The sequence below is a fragment of the Photinus pyralis genome, unplaced genomic scaffold, assembly GCF_008802855.1.
Source record: "Photinus pyralis isolate 1611_PpyrPB1 unplaced genomic scaffold, Ppyr1.3 Ppyr1.4_LG5, whole genome shotgun sequence".
Lineage (NCBI taxonomy): Eukaryota > Metazoa > Arthropoda > Insecta > Coleoptera > Lampyridae > Photinus > Photinus pyralis.
Genome location: NW_022170596.1, coordinates 3,271,503 through 3,293,241, shown reverse-complemented (window position 1 = coordinate 3,293,241; position 21,739 = coordinate 3,271,503). Strand labels below are relative to the sequence as shown.

The 21,739-nt window shown below is 35.9% G+C and overlaps 4 protein-coding genes across 5 annotated transcripts; 3 read left to right on the top strand and 1 right to left on the bottom strand.

Annotated features, from left to right (window-relative positions):
- The first annotated feature begins 65 nt into the window (after window positions 1–65).
- Window positions 66–944, top strand: LOC116170298 (rRNA-processing protein UTP23 homolog). Its single transcript, XM_031486579.1, has 2 exons — window positions 66–264; window positions 317–944. Exons 1-2 carry the CDS (start codon window positions 145–147, stop codon window positions 935–937), a joined length of 741 nt encoding a protein of 246 aa, XP_031342439.1. The 5' UTR covers window positions 66–144; the 3' UTR covers window positions 938–944.
- On the bottom strand, window positions 934–21,128 carry LOC116170295 (breast cancer anti-estrogen resistance protein 3). The gene is made up of 4 exons (XM_031486575.1): window positions 21,045–21,128; window positions 6,777–8,296; window positions 4,117–4,285; window positions 934–4,061 (listed from the first exon to the last, which is right to left on the bottom strand). The coding sequence occupies exons 1-4, from the start codon at window positions 21,045–21,047 to the stop codon at window positions 3,531–3,533; spliced, it is 2,223 nt and encodes a 740-aa protein (XP_031342435.1). The 5' UTR covers window positions 21,048–21,128; the 3' UTR covers window positions 934–3,530.
- On the top strand, window positions 12,752–14,110 carry LOC116170296 (aquaporin-8-like). The gene is made up of 7 exons (XM_031486576.1): window positions 12,752–12,951; window positions 12,998–13,172; window positions 13,218–13,361; window positions 13,415–13,504; window positions 13,557–13,694; window positions 13,742–13,822; window positions 13,875–14,110. The coding sequence occupies exons 1-7, from the start codon at window positions 12,935–12,937 to the stop codon at window positions 13,983–13,985; spliced, it is 756 nt and encodes a 251-aa protein (XP_031342436.1). The 5' UTR covers window positions 12,752–12,934; the 3' UTR covers window positions 13,986–14,110.
- Window positions 14,495–20,112, top strand: LOC116170297 (aquaporin-8-like). 2 transcript variants are annotated; one of them, XM_031486578.1, is made up of 7 exons: window positions 14,495–14,627; window positions 18,804–18,984; window positions 19,035–19,178; window positions 19,228–19,317; window positions 19,367–19,504; window positions 19,551–19,631; window positions 19,682–20,112. In XM_031486578.1, the coding sequence occupies exons 2-7, from the start codon at window positions 18,898–18,900 to the stop codon at window positions 19,781–19,783; spliced, it is 642 nt and encodes a 213-aa protein (XP_031342438.1). In that variant the 5' UTR covers window positions 14,495–14,627; window positions 18,804–18,897; the 3' UTR covers window positions 19,784–20,112. The 2 variants fall into 2 exon arrangements, with proteins under 2 accessions (XP_031342438.1, XP_031342437.1); XM_031486577.1 differs by lacking the exon at window positions 14,495–14,627 and adding an exon at window positions 17,683–18,756 and having other exon boundaries at window positions 19,682–20,111.
- Window positions 21,129–21,739: the final 611 nt, after the last annotated feature.

Genomic DNA, 21,739 nt, shown 5'->3' with positions numbered 1-21,739 from the left:
TGGAACGCCGCTATGCGATCGACATTAGTACTTAGTAGTGCATATGCTTACTCGTAGGTCTAATAACACTTTGTCATTGGAACTATACATACATAACCTCGTTGACTCGTTTTTGTGTAGTGTGTTTCTCTTGAAAATCCTAAAATGAAAATAAAAAGATATAAAAAAATGTCAAAAAACGTTAGTTTTTACGTAAACCATTTCAAATTTCACCAACCGTATCAAATATTAATGGATGGAACGTTCTGTTACGCTGCATTGAATGTAAGTACCTGATTTGCCATTACCTTAATGGTATAATTTTAATGATTTACAGAGTAAGATCAACATTCAGGACAATTTGCCTAGATATCTACAGTCTGAATTAAAGTTTCGCACTACGTCTTGTGCTATTATCGAAACTGAAAATTTGGGAAAGCAAGTTGCGGGTGCATTAGTTATACTCAAAAATTTTCTTGTACATAAATGCGGACATGAGGGTAAACCCATTCCGGGCGCAGATTGCATATATTCCATGGTTAAAGAGAAAAATCAAAATCACTATTTCGTTGCCACTCAAGATTTGGCCTTACAAAGTAAAATTAGAAAGTTACCAGCAGTTCCGTTGCTTTACTTTGTAAGAAAGACACCTGTATTGGATCAGCCTTCGGAAGCGTCGAAAAAAGAGGCACATGATATGCTGGGATTAACTCCTAATGAAAGGGAAACGATATCCTCTTTGAAGCAACAGCATGGTATTACCCAAGAACCCGAACAAAGCAGGAAAAGAAAAAGGAAAGGCGGTCCAAATCCTTTGTCATGTAAAAAGAAGAAAAAGAAACCTGAAATACAAGCGGGAAAAATAAAGAAGCCCGATCCTACTCAGAAGAAAAGAAAAAAAATCAAAGTACCAAAACATGTCAAAGATCTACTGAAGAATGTACAAAATAAAAATTAAATTCGTCTGTTTTTTATTTCAATACATAGGAATCATGTTCGTCACAATATGAACTACATAGATATACAATAGAGCTAATTTTTAATATAATCTATTTGCTAAATATAATACAATAAGTAGACCCGTTATATCTAAATACCTATCCATTGTATACTTGTTTTCTTTTAATCTATCCTTGAGATATTTACTTTACACATCTTCCAAAAAATTATACAAGCAAAAATATACACCTAGATAAAATGCAACCTTAATGTAAACTTATTGCACAACAAAAAATGTACGATTATTTGGCAGTCTTTTAACTTGTATTGTCACAGTACGCTTAAAAGAAATCAAATAACTAAATCAATCATTACATAAAGTAGGTGAAAAAATGCAGCATGTTGAAGTGTTTATACATTTTTTACCATAGTTACACACAGCCACTAACTTTTGCAACATTAATACGATATGTTTTTACATTCTTGTAACTAAGTATGCGTAAAACATTTCAAATTGCATGTAATATTACAAGTCCCTTATCCACAGCAAATTGTAAAAACAGGTTTTGGTGCTGATTATGATCTGTGCCACACTGAAGCACGGTTTTTCAATAGACAATAATTCATTCTAAGTTTGGAAGACAGTCTTATGTTGGTATTATTTTCTACCCCTTATTTTACTTTAACTTCATTAGAAGCGAGACTTATGCGTATTTACCTTAGAAACATCCCATTACAACATTAATAAGTACCGTCTATAAACAATTCATTTGGGAAATTAAAATTGAAAAAGCTTATTTTTATTTATCAGAATATTTGCGTCAACTACTAGTACCTATTAGTAATGTGGTCAACATTTAAATTAATAAATTTTTTTGAAAAAAATAAATACATTAATTTAATGACCCTTTTTTAATTTATTTATTGAAAGGAAATAATTTGTTATCTACAACCTGAACTGATTCACTTGTACCTGCAACCTAGAAGCTTTGGACTAGATTAAAAGTTTGACAGAGCGCCCATTCTATCTTTATAAAGCAAGTTCCTAATAATAGCTGGCACTCAGAATATAATTCGCCCAAAACCCAAACCAAATTCATCAAAGTTCACAGACGCACCGTAATTCATAAGTCTTGATCTGGAAGTTTCAAAAATTGAAATTTAAATGACCTAGTTAGATATTACCAGTAGAGTTGATAATAATAATAATAATACAGAGCTGCGCCTGTGGAACTTTCTTCTGGCCCAATGTTTGTGTACCTACTAAATAAAATACAAACATCTCGGTTATTGATACTCAATGAGGGTTTAATTTGTTTGTTAAGCAATAGTGTGTACACGATTTCTGCTATTTTCAAGGTGTAATCTAAAGAAACAGATCATTATATAGTGTAGGTACAGTACAGAGATACAGTGCCAATGATTTCAAATTTAGATTTTGAACCAACTTTATAAATGGTTATCAAATTGTTTGGTACTTACTATGCCACTACAGAAGACACAGAAATTGTATAAGCAATAACAAAACAAACTTATCATTTCAAAATAATATGAATCTCGGAGTCCATTCACCTGTAGGTCCATGATGGTTTTGTCACATGTTAATCACAATCATACATATGTTTTTAGTCCCTAAGTTTAAGCATTACCAATGACAAAGTAAAAGAAAGTGCAACAAACACAAAAAAAACCGCAGAGAAAAGAACATGTTTTGCATTAATTTGTCAATTGCGGTTTTCCTATCGAAATGCACTGTTGACGCGTTTTTTTTTGTTATTATTCTAAACTTTGTATATTTTATTTGGAGCGTACCGAATTTGAATTTAAAATGAAATTCGGGCGACGTTGATAAAGGCATGTGTTTTTTACTAATTCATAGTTGCATAATTGTATGAAGTTTGCATTGAATTTGGTTGTAAATAAAAATGTGTTTGTATTTGTTATGTAGTAAAACTGACCAGTGTGTCTTATTAGTTGTTCTGTGTTTTCTATTGTATTGATGTTGGTTTTGGGTGATCATACTAGCATTGAATTTATAATAGTTATAAATTCAATGATACTAGATTCCAGACAAATACAAAATGATGTTGGAGCTCATCATGGAACCATTATGAATATTGTTTATATGTCTAGCTGAGCAAGTTGGTTCAGTATCGTAATAGGTAGGTAAAAGGCCAATAAACTGAAAACGTTTTATACTTATATATCACAGACGACATGCTATAAATTGATTCAAAATCCAAAATTTCAACTTGACATGCGTAAAATTAGGTAGGTATGTACTGTATGAAGAATGTAGTTGTTTGTAAAGTACGTTCGGTGAATTAAAATTCAGCACTAGGTGTTTCGACATCAATCAAATCATGTGCACCATGTGATCAAATAAAACAATTTAAAAATCGCACATTTATATGTACATTGGGAACATATTTCATCACATATGTGTGATATGTAAACTAAATATTTTAGCAAGATAAACTTGATTAGGTCCGATTTGCATATTATTTATATATAATCACATTAGTAAGTCCTATGAATATTTTTCCTCCTTCATTTATCATAAAATTGAAAAAATATTCATGGGTGCTAGTCATTTAATCAAAGTAAAAAATTTACACTTCCAAATGTTCTAGCGGATTATTATAATATTTTTCGACCATAACATCCAAAACTTGTTCGAATTTAGCAAAGCGATCCACGGCAGGCGCAAAAGCACCTCTACTACCCCATAGAAATTTCATTTGAAATTCTGTTTTAAACATATCTAAGGTGAGATCTTCCATACGAGCTTCAGCTAGCACAATCTCAGCATTTCTTTGAAACGTAGGAAGCGAATCAAGGAACTTTCTTGCGCATTCTAAATGTGCGAGCAAAGTACTTAAACCAAAATCTTGCGTGTTTGATTCACAAATATTTAGATACAAAGAAGTCGCGATTTGTTCGTTTGGTATTAAAAAATCATCAAAATCTTTCTCCAATAAAAGAATGAATGGAAGCAAATGTGGAATCGTTGTATTTGGTGCTTGCGGATTTGAGCAATTGTTCATATTTTTTAAAGTTGGGCGGAGTTTCGCTTCAAAATTAAATGCGGCGTCTGTATATTTTTGCCTCAGCATGTGCCACGTGCTATCCAATTTTTGAACCTGCAATTAATGGATTATCAATTCTGCTACGTAAAAATAGAGTTAAAAGGAGTACCTGTGGCAAGCAAAGACCCAGCATAATGCCGCAAAATCCATATAAATTTCCTAAGGCAGTTTTTGTGTCGATGGCCACTTCTATCCATTTGTTTAGGGTCTCGGTGCGTTCGAGTTCGTCAGCGCATGTTATGATCGTTACGGCCACCATTAATTTAAGGCATTCGGTTCTGAAATAAAACATCAATCAAATAAAACCGCAACAGCAATATTTTGAAAAACATCCAGTTCAAAGCTTCACGAAATACCTATGGCTATTAACTAACGGCCGATCAAAAAAGAGTTGCTGTCGAGTCGCCTTTGGAAGTTCAAGTTAAGTACGAGCTTTCATGTAAACAAAATTGTAAAGGTGGTGACTCGAGGGTAGAACCGCTGATTATAAATATTCAAAGCTTAGAACTACAATCCGACCAGGGACGAAATTTCGAGTCGGCGCTATTCCAAAGCCTGGGACATTGGCACGACCAGAACCACTGCTTTACACCCACAGTCAGACGGAATGGTAGAACGCATAATTGCGTGATTGGGATGAAGATGTTCTTGATGGCCAACCGTTCTGCGGTGCGGTAAATTACAGGACAGAGCCCACCTTTCGTATTGCGGGAACTCCGCGGTTAGCGTGTGATGTAAAATTTGGTACAAGACCCGGCCAGGAAGAAACTGAGGAACGTGTGGAAAACTTGCATAAGAAATTGGGTGCTATCCATGTCAAAGTTGCCCATAATATGCAGTTCGATAGCGAAAGAATGAAAGTGCAGTATGACGTGAAGACCCAAGCTGGTGGTTATCAACCCTGAGATCTGGTTTGGTAGTATCGTCCCCAGAGGAGACGCGGGCTATCCTCTAAACTACAAAGAGCTTGGGCAGGCCTGTATACAGTTGTAAAGAGAATAAACGACAATATATCGGATGCGTAAACTACTACGAAGAAACCCAGTCAGTGGTAGTGCTCGTGAATCGGTTAGTTCCATACGCGGGACAGAACGAGACGAGCCCTAAGAACACCCAGAAGCGGAGAACTGCATCGGGTAAAATGCAAGTACGGGAAAGGCGGAAACGGAGAGAAGTAAAAATGCAGAGGAAGACGTGAACCGCTGCTTTTTTGAAGGTGGACGATATTCGTTGTATTTGCGGACGTTGAAACGTAGCAACTTATTGTTTTAAGACAGTCCGTCATGCCAGTTGTGTAAAGTTATGTAAAAAAAGTTACTTAGTTGAGTGCTCTAAGAGATTTTTATTTCGTAAAGTAAATATTTAAGTCGAATTAAAAAATTGAAGTTTACGAAGGAGTTAGTAGGAGTCTTGTGTTTATCGAGCAGTTATCCCTTATGTGCAATATTCCATCTGAAATTATAACGAACCCAGTGTCATCTAAATCGAAATTTAAGGGCAATCAACGAAGTGAAGTTCCCGAAGTAACAATAGTTGGTTTTTGTGTTTTGTTTGCGCGTTATTTAATAAAAACCGAATATGGATAAAAGTTCTCAAATTTTTCTGTTGGTACCAAGGGTGCTAAGTGTAAATTTGTAACATAATTCTTTGGAGTTGATCAAGGCTGTTGACTTTTCTCAAATTGCATAAAATTAAAGTCTTATCAAGATTTTTAGTTGTGGCGGATGTTGAACGTGCCCCGGAAAAATTATGATTCTTATATGACAATAGGTAATCATTTAAATTTGAAATTTACATTACTTTTTAATGTTTCATTCTGCCATTTACTTTATCACAAAATAAGAGCTTCGATTAGACCATTATTTGTGGTGTCATTTTGTTTGTTTTCACGTTAGTGAGATTTTCAATAATTTACTTAATTTTCTAGCTGCTTAAAAGGGGTATCTTTTTACAAGGCTATAAGTGCTTTCATTCTTCGCGGGAAGAAAAATTGGACCTATTCCAAAAGCTGTATTGTATAAAATGAATACACCAACTTTCTCGTTTATCTGGTCCAATTAGGATAGCAATATAATATAGGTGTTGTTATTGTTGTTCCTATTGTTCCTTTATAAAGCCTTATAAGTATTGGAACAAAGTATGAATTCGAATGAAATAAATAGGGAGATTTTTACTAGGTTTTCTTTCTATGAGGTGTACCTATATCTTTGAACATGCTTTATGCCTTTATATAAATAATACATTTGAGCTTTAAACGTTGAAACTCGACAATTCCTTGAAAATTTAAAATTATAAAGGAGCCACAGGTAAATTTTGCATTTTTAGCTCTAGAATATAAGTCCATCATCCCGTAAGTGAAAGATTCTTTTAACTCTTTTATCGTAGAGCTTTATAGTATCTGCCTTGTGATAATCACATCAAAAAACACTAATGACACGCAAAGATCATTTGCGTTTTGCACAAGTAATGTCTTCAACTATTGGTTCGCTACTAATCTAGTAAACACTAGCCACCATAAAAGCGGAAAATTTTGGAAATGCGTATTTTGAAATACGGAAACGTTCTAAAAAACGAATCCAGCCAGAACGATTCCTTATAATTGATAACTTCAATGGATGAGTATGGGATCGCTTGTGCGTAAATCTGCCGATCTTTCCATACTTTCAGATTGGACCAGCTATATTTACTAAGTTAGCTTTTTTGAATTACCAATAGAAGTCACATCAGCCCTAAAATTAAAATAAACAATAAAGAATCTCTCACACTCACCTTTCAATTAAGTCCATCCGTAATTGATGTCCGTGCGGTAAGGAGCATAATTCTATACCTGATCCCAACTTCTTATATGGATTATCTGGCAAACCGAAGACAAGATCTAAATCCATCTTTGTTAAATGATTGGCTAAGATTTTTGACCCACATTCCTTTAAAATAAGTTTGATCCCTTTAAGTGCTTGGTTATCCAACGGCTTGTTTTCGTGAACGGGCAATAGAATGGTTTGAAAATTTTCCAAATCGAATCTGCTAGACAAATTTAATTCGGGTTGGGCCATTTGTAACAGTTTTTCTTCCGCCTCCTTGCAATCGAAGTCGAAGTTTTTTAGCGTTGTAGTTGATTCTGAATTGGTAATATTATATCTAGGATTCTTTATGATGACTCCCGAGTTTCGGTGATTGCACTCAATTGGATCTCCGGCTGCGGAACTTAAAGCTGAATCTCCGGATCCGTTTCCCGAGTCGGATCCCGAAGCGTGATACGACGTTACTCGTTGTAAGCTTCCGTGAGGTAAGAAAACAACGTCTATGTTCTGTTTCCCGTCAATTATGTCGGAGTCTTTGGATTCTGTTCGCATAATTGAAGGTATTCTGGAAGGTTTAGGTGGTGGGGATTCGGGCGCACACTCATCTTCAGAAGTGATTATCCGCCTTTCTGCGCAAGGCGACAGTGAGGGATCACTTGTGACCCTTGCGATATTCTTACTATTTCGCCCCAGCACGATTGTGCTTGGAGACAAGGATAACTTTGTACAAGGACTTCTAGGAAGGGAATGCGTAGAAAATTTAGCATCAGAGTTTATGGTATCTGCACCCACGGATCGGGTCATTATGGGGAACTGTATTACACCATCTGCACTGTTACACTTTTCTTGCGCCACCCGATTCACTTCTGAAGGTGTTAATGATTGGGATCTTTGTTTCTTTGAGGGTAGTCGTGGAGGTGGGTCTCTTGATATTCTCGTAGGCGACGGCGAAGGCTTGTATGTTCCAGGATTTATAGGACTACATCGCATCTGCATGTTGGCAACGGGCGTTGTGGCAGGAGACACCACTCGGCTTTGATTTAAAGGACTGGTGTATTTAGTTGCGTAAAATGAAAGCGGGTACATTCGATTTTTGGGAAATTGAATTTTTGCACCGGACGTCGCCGTTATCGATTTTCCCGATCCAACATAAAAGGTAATCAAATCCGGCACTGTATCGAATGCGTCGTCTTCAAATTGATACTGTACCCGTTCGTAAACCGTGTCGGGTTGGAGTATAATTTTATTGATGACAAAGTGTAAAGGAATCTGTTTGGTTCTGCACGTCAGTACGAAATTTCCTGGCTGAGAAGTGCAATCACGTACCAGAAATCCACCCTCTTCGCGAACTATATCTTCGGCCCGTGATCTGGGTATTGCTCCGTGATACCAAGCGTGAGAGCGCAAATCTCTTACGTCCAACGATAACTCCCATTCCAAGGCCTTCTTTAAAGCGGTGGCATCTGTTATGGGATCCATGCAGGAGTCCTGGAACAAACATTTTTATTAGATCTACGCCTTATTTACCACAGTCAGTAAAATGTTCGGGAATCTTTAGTTTATTCACCGAATAGTACAGATTTAGGAGATTATTAGAACAAAAAGAGGTGACCATTCTAGGTTTGCTCTTTCACACACTATAAGGTTAACAAAACTTAAGCATCACAAATTACATTCCGTTTATTGTTTTTTAGGAGATAATTTTTGAAAAAAATAGACTCAAGCAAAAATTTAAAGATTAAATAAATAAACTTAGGTATTTATTTCTGTATTTATACCTAATCTATTTGTATAAATTTAAGTTCAACAACGTGAAAGATGCGTTATTTTCAAAAATTACTAAAAACACGAAACTTGAAATTGGTGTACATCTCCTAAACATTGTGGGTATATTGTTGATAAAAATGGTATACACAAAACACCTGCTAAAGTAAAAGCAATACAAGAAGCACCAAGACCTACTGACAAAAATCAGTTACGTTCTTTTCTAGGTTTAATAAATTACTATGGTAGATTTTTTGAAAACTTGAGTACAATGTTAGCACCACTAAATGATCTTTTAAAACTGAATTCCAAGTTTATTTGGAATCAGAAATGTGAAAAATCATTCTTACAAGTTAAAAAAGAAATTCAATCTGCGAATTTTTTAGTTCATTTTGATTTACAATTACCATTGAATAAAAACACTTTTATTCAATGCAATTACCAATTGTGCTAGCAACTGATGCTTCACCATACGGAGTGGGCGCTGTTCTTTCACATGTATATCCGGATGGTTCAGAAAGACCAATCCAGTTTGCATCACAAACTTTAACATTAACACAACGAAAGTATTCACAAATAGATCGTGAGGCGTATAGTATAATTTTTGGTATTAAAAAGTTCTACCAATACTTGTACGGTAACAAATTTATACTGTATACTGATCATCGACCTTTGTTACAAATTTTTAATCCAAAGAAATCATTGCCTGTGTTAAGTGCGTCTAGAATGCAACATTACGCAATATTTCTTTCGGCTTTTAGATACGATATTCGATACAAGAATACAAAGTTACATGGTAATGCAGATTGCATGTCTCGATTACCAATTAATTCTGAACAATTATACGATTTTGAAGAATCAGACATATTTGAAATAAGTCAAATAGAGACACTACCTGTTACAATTAGTAAACTAGCGCAAGCAACTAAAATGGATAAGAATTTACAACCATTATTTATGGGATTAAAAATTGGTAAAGTGATTGATAGTAAACTACGTTTCAATATTGATCAAAAAGAATTCACCGTACAACAAGAATGTATTTTGCGAGGTCAAAGAGTAATAATACCTAAAATTTTACAAAAACAAATTTTAGATGAGTTACACTCTGCACATTTTGGTATTTACAAAATGAAAGGTTTAGCTCGTAGTTATTGCTGGTGGCCTGATATAGACAACGATATTGAAACGTTAGTAAAGAATTGTGCTAACTGCAATAAAATTAAGCATACATCTACAGTAGTACCAGTACATTCATGGGAAAGTGTAAATAAACCATTTCATCGTGTACATGTCGACTATGCAGGTCCATTTTATGGTCATTATTATTTTATTTTAGTTGATGCATATTCACGATGGCCCGAAGTTTATGTTACAAAAGATATGACTGCCAATACAACCATAAAAATATGCCGTGAAATATTTAGTCGTTTTGGCATACCACGTGTACTGGTGAGTGATAATGGCAGGAATTTTGTATCTTACGCTTTTGAAAGTTTTCTTAAACAAAACGGAATTAAACATAGTTTAAGTGCGCCATACCATCCTGCGACAAATGGGTTGGCAGAACGATATGTTCAAACATTAAAGCAATCATTACGCGCAATTAACGGTAATAGTTCTGATGTTGAAAAAGAATTATGTAGATTACTTTTACAATATCGCAAAATGTCTCATAGTATTACCAAACAATCACCTTCAATGTTAATGTTCGGACGTGAAATTACATCCCGATTGGATTTAATTAAACCCGATTTAAATAAAAATGCTACTGCAATTCGTAATAATATACCAGTTCGAGATTTCCAAATTAATGACAGAGTTGCTGTAAGAAACTATGCAAACGATATCAAATGGAAATTTGGAAATGTTGATAAAAAGTTAGGGAAATTACACTATCATGTTAAGCTTGATAATGGTAATGTTTGGAAGAGACACGTTGATCAGTTACGCAGAATTGGGGATGCTACTCCGCGAGATTCTCCTCAAAATGATGATATTCCTTATGACCCCTCTAACAATCATTCTGATGTTACAACTTTACCCGAAACTTTACTTGATCCAGAAATAAATACACCTACGTTGGACATAACGGCCAGTGTACCAACAAATGAAGAGAATAATTACATTCCGTTTATTGTTTTTTAGGAGATAATTTTTGAAAAAAATAGACTCAAGCAAAAATTTAAAGATTAAATAAATAAACTTAGGTATTTATTTCTGTATTTATACCTAATCTATTTGTATAAATTTAAGTTCAACAACGTGAAAGATGCGTTATTTTCAAAAATTACTAAAAACACGAAACTTGAAATTGGTGTACATCTCCTAAACTATACATATTAGGGGGCCAAATAAAATATCAAATTAAAGGTACTTTACACTACAATTTTGAATAAAACATGATTTTACCCAAGCATTGCCGATGGCGAGTTATTTTAGAAAATCCGAAAAAAGTCAGAAATTTTTGCAGATTTTTTTTCTCTCTTTACCATTTAAACAAGTCGGAAAAATAAAATCTTCTACCAGCTCTTTTGTAACCATAAAGTACAAATTAACTGAACCAAATGGATTGTTATCTAAACGGGAAATAGAATGCTGGCCCGCTAAAAAAACCAGACCTACTTCAAATGAAATTCTGAGCTCAAATTAATCTTGGGTCAAGGATTCGTATACAGGGTCATTCTTGACGAGCGTCAGTTAGAAAGATATGGAAAACCTTTGAAAATGAAGATAAACTGATAAGTTCTTTAAGGGTTTTGGCACATGATGAATTGAACTAAAATATTTTCAAAATGGCGCCAAGTAGCCATTTTGTTATTTTAAATAGGGAGGATTCTACGTCGAATTTGGAGTACAACGATACCCCATAGTTGACCCTTTGCTCCAAGGGCTTCGCCGATATTCAAGTTTTTGTGTCACTTTAAAAAAATTTATTATTCGAAAACGGTGAGAGATATTGCAAAACAGTTTTCAATGCTTTATTAAGGAAAGATCGAATTTTCTTATGGTATGCGTAAGAGACTAAAAAAGTGAGACTACGTCACTTTTTCAAAGCTCTCAACTTTTAAACTTTTAAATATCCGTAACTCCATTTTTTCAAATGGCACCCCCCATTTTGGTCTTCACCCTTATTTTCCTTTTTCCCAGACCTTTAATTTGATGCAAAATGTCAAAAGCTGCTTCAAACGGTTTCCGAGATATTCCATCTGTTTTGCAATATCTCTCACCGTTTTCGAATAATAAATTTTTAAAATCACCCCTGCAAATTCAATTTTTGACACAGAAACTTGAATATCGGCGAAGTCCTTGGAGCAAAGGGTCAACTATGGGGTATCGTTGTACTCCAAATTCGACGTAGAATCCGAAAATGTAGAAAAAATAGTGGGTCCCTATTTAAAATAACAAAGTTGATGGCTACTTCCGGTATTTCCGGAAGTGGCGCCATCTTGAAAATATTTTAGTTCAATTCATCATGTGCCAAAACCCTTAAAAGATTTATCAGTTTAGCTTAATTTTCAAAGGTTTTCCATATCTTTCTAACTGACGCTCGTCAAGAATGATCCTAAGTTACCCAAAAAGAACTGAAATTTAATATTTAAAAAATAAATAGTATTCCCATTTTTTAACATACTCGTAAAGTGATAGTCCCTTTTAAAGAGGAATTTGATACTAATTTTCTTTCATAAGAATTGGAAGACCCAAAATTGATTCTTGAGCATAAGGTGAATAGAAACGTGCTAATGAAAGTTAACTAGGTTTCTACGTATATCAAAAAATGCCTATTTAAACAAAATTATCGATGGCGTCATAAACCTGTTCAGTGTTCACTACAGCAATTATAGACAAGACATGACCTCTAAAATTGGCAGGGTGTTAGTAGTGACAAAATTGCGCTTATATGATTAAAAAATATAGTAGGCAAACTACCAAAAAATATAGCAAAGTCTTGCCTCTAAAATTCATAAAGGCAACTAGTTTTAAGTCGATTGGAAAATGACTATGAAAGATTAAGCCGGAAGAGCCGCCAGAAAACTTACGCTTATATATGATCATATTAAGACAAATGGTCAAAAAATATAGCAAAGCGGCTCGCCTTGACAAATAATTAATTTGACCTTAGCTCACGCGTACTACCTACAGGTAAATTTAATTAAACGTTGGATCTTCAGTACCGTATATTAATATTAATGTTAAACGATTATCTACAAAAAAAGGATCTTATCTAGAAGTTGGATTTGATAAACAAATATTGTAATCACAGTTACTTATAATCCTTATACAAAAGTGCTGAAATTAAGTAGGTACGTTATTACGGCGTGATTGCTACAGTGATATTTTTGGTTTTGAGAAGTTATAAGGATGAACAGGGAGAAAATGTGAGTAAATCACTTATTAGCATAGGTACGAAAAGAAGTGTTGTAGAGATTACAAACCCCTAAAGATGATCGACAAAGTCACCATCACCCTTTCTGAATTTCTTGGAACGGCGGTGCTACTTTTCGTGGCATGTATGGGATGCGTGCCGAATTCACAAAATGAACTACTTCCGGAAAGCGCAGCTATAGTTTCCGGTCTGGCTGTCATGATTACCATATTTGTAAGTGTACAGAGATTCGTTTAAAGTTATTATGTAGCCTTTTAGTTATTTGGGCACATATCTGGGGCGCACGTTAACCCTCTTACATCCATAAATGCTGTAATAGTAGGACAAATTTCATTCAAACTCTTGCCCTTTTATTTACTCGCGCAGCTTACTGGAGCATTGAGTGGATATGGAATGTTAAAAGTATGTTGCAGTTATTTAGCTTATTATTCGCAGTTAATTGCGACGTATTTCAGTACGTTACGCCCGCATACCGTTTAGAATACACCGAAGGAAATCACGGAGTCTGTGCGACCGTACCTCACACCGATTTAACAGCTGCGCAAGTGAGTAATTTAACTTATGGAAACGTAGGAACTCATTGCCATGCTTCTTTAGGCGTTAGTGGCCGAAATAATATTTTCGCTGATTTTATCATTCGCCAACTGCTCCAGTTGGGATCCTCGTAATGTAGATAAAGCTGATTCAATGCCCCTCAAATTTGGCTTCCTTGTTGGAACTCTGATCATGGCTGGAGTATGTAGGGTAAATTTTAAACAGACGATTTAGACATGCATATTTAGGGAACGTATACCGGTGCCAGCATGAATCCATTCAAAAGTTTCGCTCCTGCTGCATGGAATAATGATTGGGAAAGACACTGGGTTGGGTTTGTTACTATATGAGGGCTTCTAGAAATCAATGTTATAATTTTAGGTTTATTGGGTAGGGCCACTCACGTCAGCGGTTGCTGTTCCTATCTGTTACAGAATGTTGGTGTTAAAAGGTAAAAATTGCCAAATAGCCATCGAGGATCCTCTTCAATAGCCGTTGATAAAAGTATTTAATTATTACAATTTTTAGATCTCATAACCATAACCAAATAATTATACTATAAACGTCTACATTAGAAAAAAATACTGTTTAAATTGGAGTTAGACTATCTATTCTAATATGCAAATAAAAGATTTGCTGTATCTGTAAAGTTATAATTAAATACCTTCCACTTAACGCAGAGATATACACTTAAATCTAAGGAAAACAATAGATATAGAATCATATTACTCTTTGAGATAATAATATGGAATGTCTGTAGACTTGGCATGGTGACAAATGTGACGACTACAAAAACAGTGCAAAAATTATGGTTGTAAAATGGCTCATATATTTTACAATGGGTTCCAATTTTACATTTATACGTGCAATTATGAGACTACCGATAAATGTACAATATACGTTTAGTACAAACTTATAGAAAAATACACGGTCGAATGCGTGCGTGCTATTGCTCTTGTTAAAAGGATTTAATTTTGGTGACGTTTTTTAAAATATATATTAGATATTACCAGTGCGTAGCAGGGTGATGTATGCTATTAACTGTCAGTAGTTTATTAGTACAATTTGTCAACTTGTCCCCTCATTTCCATCTTTTTCTCTACCCGTTTGGAGATCCCAGCAACGACGAAAAGGGTAAGTTGATAATAATTTATTTTATTTTTGGCTTTGTTAATTTCAAATCTACAGTCCATTATTTAGAAACAACAGAGGAAGAAACAAAATATGTTTTCACTTTGTATGGAATTTAAGACTAAAAAAAAGAGCTTTAGCATACAACTAGAGAAGAAATGAAGATCCAATGATGATGATCAAAGCGACTGGGGCCAAATATTGACAGCTGATGCACAAACCAATCAAACTGGGAATAGGTATAGGGAGGAGACAAAGAGTGTAACGAGTGGTTTTATTTCGCGCCAAATTTCATTAAAAATTTCGAATTTCTTGTCATGATAGTGCAGGTCATGCGTTCCGCTGCAACGGGGATGGGGCAATGAACAAAAAATGGGTAAAAATAAAATAGGATACCAGTCGGTGATCAGCTTCTTCGAAGTAGCGTAATCATGGACATTCCAAGAGGGAGTCACTTGAGCGAAGTATTTGTTATATGGCGAAGAAGACCCAAATCTGACGAACCCTAAATTTAAAAATCGATAAATATAGTGAGAAAGAATATCCGACACGAAGTGAAGGAGGAAGATACGACCAGTAGAGATCACAGCTAGATTAAAGGCTGTAGAAAGGGTATTTACAAGACCATCCGAGGGAGGTGTGATCAAGAGTAACGGCTGTAAGTTGTAAAGGTTAGGTAACAAAAATGGCCGTGAACCCGGTGCAGTTAAATTGCTCCGGGAGCAACCTGTCACTATACGTTTGCGCAGTACTTAAAAGTATACCAGGGAACTAATTTGCTTGAGAGAAGAAATGAAGATCCAATGCAAAGCGAAAATACAGCTGGTCATCAAAGAGTACGGTGACCCAAACAAGTCTCTCATATGCGGAAACTGCAACGGGGAATGGGGCAATTCAAAAAAGGGTAAAATCCAAGCAGAAACATAGGATACCAGTGGTGACAGCTGTGGTAACGATAAAGAGGTTATGGACATTCCAAGAGGGAGTCAGACGAGCCCGTATTTGTATATGGGAAAGAAAACTGACCTAAATCGAAATGATAAATGTGAGACAGATACCGATCACGAAGTGAGGAGGAAGATACGGCCAGTAGAGATCACAGCAGAAAGGGAAAAGGGTATAATTGACATCGAGACCAGCGAGGGAGGTTGAAAGAGTAACAAGAAAAGGAAAATCAGACCGGAACCGGTGCTAGTTAAACTCCGGGGAGAACCACTATACGGCGAGTACTTAAAAGTATACGGAACTAATCTTGAGTGGACAGCAATATACACGGTATCAGTAGAACTAAGCAATCAGACTTGATGTTGAGAGTGGAGAGAGGGGTGGGCAAGGCTGGATTAGATAGAGTGGCCCGAACAGGGGGGAAGAGAGGCCGTCATAAAGGAAGATATTAGCCAATGCGATTCAGTCAATTTATCTGAATGCGGCGGAAGTGTGGGGAGATGCAGTGAAGTCCAAAGACTTCTTGTAATTAAAATTGGCAGTGCCTACAGAACCGTTGGGCTACAGGCAATATTAGTGGTGGCAGGATTGCCACCCGCACATACTATAGTGATTGATGGATCCAAATTATGGGAGCGGAAGAAGGTGTTGGAATGGGAAGGGGAGCCACAAACATCATGCACAATCACATCTCAATCAAAGACGTAAAATTATAGCCATGATAAGAACGCCAGCTACTTGTACAGAATAAGAATAAGGATTGTGAGAGGATGGATGGTAATAAGACCATGCGGTTTTCAAATGTGTAAGATAGAGATCTCAGAGAGAAACACTGAAGGAAGAACTTGAACAAACGATTACCCATCGAAGGTATGTGCTCTAGTGAGGAGAACTGGGGCAAAATGGAGAAATTCCAGCATGTTATAAGGAAAAGACTGCAGAGGTGAAGTCCTAACATAGCAGGCTCCACTGGAAGTATGCCGTAGCCTGGAACGAACGAACCAAAATGGCAGTAAGTTGATAATAGCAAATTTACCGTAGGGCAACTGGCGAATAACTTATTTTTAATGCATTTTTGAAAAAAAAATACGCTCTTATATTCGTTATGGCTGACTGGCTGGCTGTCCGGTTGAGATCTCAGCAATTACAATTGCTAGAGACTTCAAATGCTATAGTGTAGATGTGCAGGCTCAAGTCTATTTTAAGTTAGATTACTCGTGAGATCGATAATTTTAAACTTTGCTAATGAAATACTGATCTACATTACCAAAAATGCGCTTTCATCATGCATATGCTGATTTACAACTTGTTTCTTTTTGTACTGGTACACGAAAACTGATCGCAAGAAGTCTTATTTTTGCAATTGATGTTATAGTACCTATATCATACGAACAACTTTCTTTTTATCAGGTAAAGGTACAGCTAAATGCATAGCTATGACGTAAACTTCTCAACTCTTCTTCCATGACTTGCATTTTCATGAGTCCTCCCTTTATAAGATTTCAAACATACAGACAGACATAAAATGTACCATACGCCTTTAAAATTCATAGAAAGTCGACTTGCTTCAGATTGATTGAAAAATGAATATTTATTTATTTATTATCCCTCTCTTGCGCCCAATTACAGAGTGACCCGCATTATGCTTTTTAGAGGTGCCTCTGCAGAAGGTCTTAAGTTGTTCTATACTACTCCGGTATTTACCTTACGAATTAGGAAAACTGCAGGAAAACCTAATTCGGAGTAGCCGGCAGAATGCTTGAAACTGGTCTACGGTAATTCCCATCGCTGCCACAGATGAAAAATTAACCTCAACCCAGGTTTGAACACCCGACCTCCGGATTTATAGTCCAGCGCTCTACCACTGAACCATAAAACCGGTTTTTTCTTAAAGATTATATCCTGAAGAGATGACAAAAGTGAGAAAAATTACGCTAGGTACTTTGATTATATTAAGAGGTACAGTGGTAAACTACTAGAAAATACAGTAAAGCTTAGAGTCATTGTCTCTAAATTCATAGAAAATCGACTGTTTTCGACTGAAAAATGAAAATAATAGTAATTGGATTGGATTGGATTGGGGGGGGGGGGGGGGATTTGGAATAATGTCGACGTACATTTTTTACAGCAAAAGCAAACTCCTAGGATTGTGGAGATTGGTTAATGTTTTATTAGCAACACAAATTTGGAAACCGTAGGTAAGATAAGAATTACGTATATTTTAGAAAATGCAAATACATGTAATAAGGGGCATAAAAATGAGGAAAATCACGGACAAATTTTGTTAAAATATCCCGGAATTTTGAAACCTATTAAATAAAAAGCGCAACTTTTACGAGGTTCCAGTGTGGAAATCTCAAACCGGGCGGAATTTGCGCATATATAAGCTGTACTATTCATTAAAAATATGGTAAAACCCCAATTCTCTGCTTACTTCCTATATTTTAGAACAAGACAGATTAAATCAGCGGTCGCCAAGCGGTGGTCCGTGTAAAAATTTTAGTGGTCCGATCACCAATGCTAACTTACTGATTATGTGTCGTTTATAGCTTCCCTTTCCACATTCCATTGAATAAATATTGTGTCTATGGCTTTTTAGGTAACCTTTACACTTAAATTATACCAAATAATGTTGCCGTTCTTTGGTGCCTTAGGATAGCTGTCCGCTAGATAAAATATTTTTTGTTTGGTGGTCCGTAAGGATTAAAACGTTGGCGACCGCTGGATTAGATGATGTATTAGACATAGGTACATACATACGACTCAAGGCCTTATCAAAATTTGAATACAAACCGTCGATACATAGTATTTTTAGCTGTTCATAATTAAATACATATACACTTAATAGTTAATATACATAATCACAATTTAGAAACTATGACGCCTTTTTACTATTATAATAAACGTAAGTATTGTTCTATATCAAGTTGGCCAAGTGAACTGTAAAAAATATAAGAGGTTTTTAACCGGACGTATGTGATTAAATACCTTCAAAATGTTATTTGAGATATTTAGGCAGCCATCCCATAATCCGTTGATGACACTTTAAAGATTGTTAATTAGGAGCGCCGTTACGTAATGTGCTATTTGCATAGCGGTGTTACTACAGTATAAATTTAAGATTAATTCAGGGAGTTGTGCATTTATACTATAAAGGTCCACATATTGAAATGAGCTGTGAAAAGAGGTAATCGTGAACGATCTGCATTGATAAGTAACCGGTACTCTTTACAGAAACAACCCATGTTTTGGTGCTGCTGCTGTGGACAAACTAGTTGTAGTAGTTTCGGAATTTTTGGGAACTGCAATTTTAGTATTTGTAGCGTGTATGGGATGTGTTCCTAATACTGAATATCAAGTGCTTCCACAACAATCCGCTTTCACCTCTGGTATGGCTGTGATGATTTCCATATTTGTAAGTGTTTTGAAATCTTGCCTTTATCAAGGAATGGTGTAATATTGTAGACGTTTGGACACATCTCCGGTGCATATGTAAACCCCCTTACATCAATATGTGCTGTAATAGTGGGCCAGACACCAATGCAGCTGTTACCGTTTTACCTAGTATCAGAATTTGCAGGGGGAATAAGTGGTTATGGATTACTTTTGGTATAAACGTTTCAAGAATTGTTTGAACACGTGATGAATTCAATTTTAGTTAGTTACACCTGCGCAAAGAATGAAGTTCGGAGATGGTTCTCATGGTGTATGTACCGCAATACCAAATGCGGATCTAACAACAGCACAGGTATAAATCTGAAATCATTTAACTATAGTGATTGGTGCAGATATTTTAGGCATTAGGAGCCGAAATCATATTTTCCGTAATTTTGTCATTAGCAAATTGTGCGAGTTGGGATCCCAGAAATTTCGACCAAACTGATTCGTTGCCTTTAAAATTTGGTCTATTAGTTGGAACACTTATCATGACTGGCGTATGTGTTGTACACAATTATGACGCCTACATGTATTTCATTCTAGGGGGCGTACACAGGCGCCATTATGAACCCAGTCAGAAGCTTTGCACCAGCTGTGTGGAATAATGAATGGGAGAGGCATTGGGTTTGTATTGGAACATCTAATTTCCCTTACATCTAATATACCCTCTTCAGATTTACTGGGTAGGACCGATCTTCTCGGCTGTTGTGGTGTCTCTTTTATATCGGGTACTAGTTCTTAGAGGAAAATCTTCTCGAAATTCATCTGTTTTATAGTACTTTTCGACAAACAGACAATCATGGTTTGTGAATAGGAATATGGATATGTTCTTTCGATAATATTCTGCTCCCAAACATTAAACAATCCTAAACAAGTGTGCAGTTATAAATAGTTAAATAAATACTTGCAAGGATATAAAAGGTTATGCTTCTGAATGCATGGGACTAGGATTTTTCCCACAAAATTCCTACTACTACTATACAAGTTCCGGGTTTTCAGGGGATCTCCGTAACCCTCCTTAAAAGGAGCCTCTCCCAACAGGGGTGTATTTACAGTACAATATCTTTGAGTTGCAAAGGATCTCCGAGGGATATGCGGGGATTTCAAGGGCATTTGCGGCGAATTTAGGGGATTTCCGATGATACCAAATGATTTACAAGGATCTCTACGGATGCTTTTCGTAAAAAAAATGGCTGGTATATAAAGTACCATTTTCATTCATTTGTAAAAAGAGATAGAATTTTAGGGCACGTGTTGAGACACGGAGGATTAGTACGGCTAGCTATAGAAGGTAGGTCAGAGGGCAAGAAAGGGATAGGACGCCAGAGGCTTAGGTACATAGACCAAATAGTTAGGGACCTAGGCAAGAGCAGTTATGTAGAAATGAAAAGATCAGCGCAGGATACCAAAGGGGATAGGGCTCCGTCATATCCTAGGATTGTGGACTCCGAGAAGAAGAAGAAGAAGATCGATAACTTCCGTAGTGACGATTGCGTACAACTTTTTTATGTAAATTGACTATCAATGCAAAATCTGTACTTTATTCACTTCGTTACTGCTGACACTGATAAAGCAGCTGGATTTAGAAAAACGAACGCACAATGATAAAACCAGTGAATAACGAAGTCAAAGTAATACCTACCGTTGAGTATATTTATACTTAGTACATTTTACTATAATCTAGAGATTACGTGGAGTCTGCAGTGCTCCTGTGTAAGTGTAACGAAGCACCCGTTTTCCGCCTTGACGTTTACCCGTTTTGGTGATCACTCTGTATCATGTAACACCCGGTATCTAGAAACGTTTTAAGTTGGGCGCTTCGTTACGAAATAAATACTTATATCACTTCCAAGAAACACCCTAACTTTCGTAATTATGAACCGTAAATAATAATTTTATCGAATTATTGGAACAATGCTCAAATGTCATTAGAGGTCCTCTGTTAAAGGACGTCATTGCTGGATGCAACTTCACCACTAATTATGGAATAATAACTGTATTGCGTTATCAGACATATATAAATAAGTAGATACTTACCATAATAATTAAATTATTTAAACTCTTGCTCTGAATCGCTTCCGATACAGTTCTTAGGTCGGATCTGGAAGAATAAGCAATTATTAATACAATTTATTTCAATTATCAATGAGTAGTATTCTACTCAAGCATAAAATAAACGACCATCCGACGTTCATAATTTGTAGTGGCCTCAGGAAAATTGCCCTTGGATAGATACATCATGCCACATATAACGCTTTAAAAAGTGCATTATAGTCACGATACGAATTGCAATTACTAAAAGGGAACTTGCATTTGTTAGATCTTTATATGAGGGGACGATTTGTTGATCAGTTTTCTCCTGAGACAGTCACCAAAGTAATATTGATCCTAGAGCGAACCTTTATAATTGTTGTCATTGCCTCTCACAAGACGTGCACATTAGTATTATGCACCTGCCTAGACCAAAAGAGCCGTCTTGATATACCTAGTGATCTTACAGAATATAAAAGACCCATGATTTATTTAAATCAGTCGTTCAGATTTTTACTAGAAAAGCTTAAACGTTCGCAAATTTCAATACAGATGCTCCTAGAATCAACTCGTAACTAAAGCTAAACTAAACAAGATTGAAGTTTAAATATTAACGCAACCATTAGGATGAATTAAAGTGCCCAGGAGAATAAAGACACAAGTCAATTACAATTCAGAATTAATCAAACAAAAATACCGCT

What these genes read in the sequence shown, in the direction of transcription:
- LOC116170296 (XM_031486576.1), top strand. An exon ending in CCGATTTAACAGCTGCGCAA is followed by an intron (nt 13,505 to 13,556) that starts GTGAGTAATTTA and finishes ATGCTTCTTTAG; the next exon opens with GCGTTAGTGGCCGAAATAAT. An exon ending in ATGATTGGGAAAGACACTGG is followed by an intron (nt 13,823 to 13,874) that starts GTTGGGTTTGTT and finishes TTATAATTTTAG; the next exon opens with GTTTATTGGGTAGGGCCACT.
- LOC116170297 (XM_031486577.1), top strand. An exon ending in CGGATCTAACAACAGCACAG is followed by an intron (nt 19,318 to 19,366) that starts GTATAAATCTGA and finishes CAGATATTTTAG; the next exon opens with GCATTAGGAGCCGAAATCAT. An exon ending in GAACACTTATCATGACTGGC is followed by an intron (nt 19,505 to 19,550) that starts GTATGTGTTGTA and finishes ATTTCATTCTAG; the next exon opens with GGGGCGTACACAGGCGCCAT.
- LOC116170295 (XM_031486575.1), bottom strand. An exon ending in CGGATGGACTTAATTGAAAG is followed by an intron (nt 4,286 to 6,776) that starts GTGAGTGTGAGA and finishes GTTTTATTTCAG; the next exon opens with AACCGAATGCCTTAAATTAA. An exon ending in TGGGTCTTTGCTTGCCACAG is followed by an intron (nt 4,062 to 4,116) that starts GTACTCCTTTTA and finishes CATTAATTGCAG; the next exon opens with GTTCAAAAATTGGATAGCAC.
- LOC116170298 (XM_031486579.1), top strand. Translation starts at nt 145, where the DNA reads ATGAAAATAAAAAGATATAAAAAAATGTCAAAAAACGTTAGTTTTTAC. An exon ending in TCTGTTACGCTGCATTGAAT is followed by an intron (nt 265 to 316) that starts GTAAGTACCTGA and finishes AATGATTTACAG; the next exon opens with AGTAAGATCAACATTCAGGA.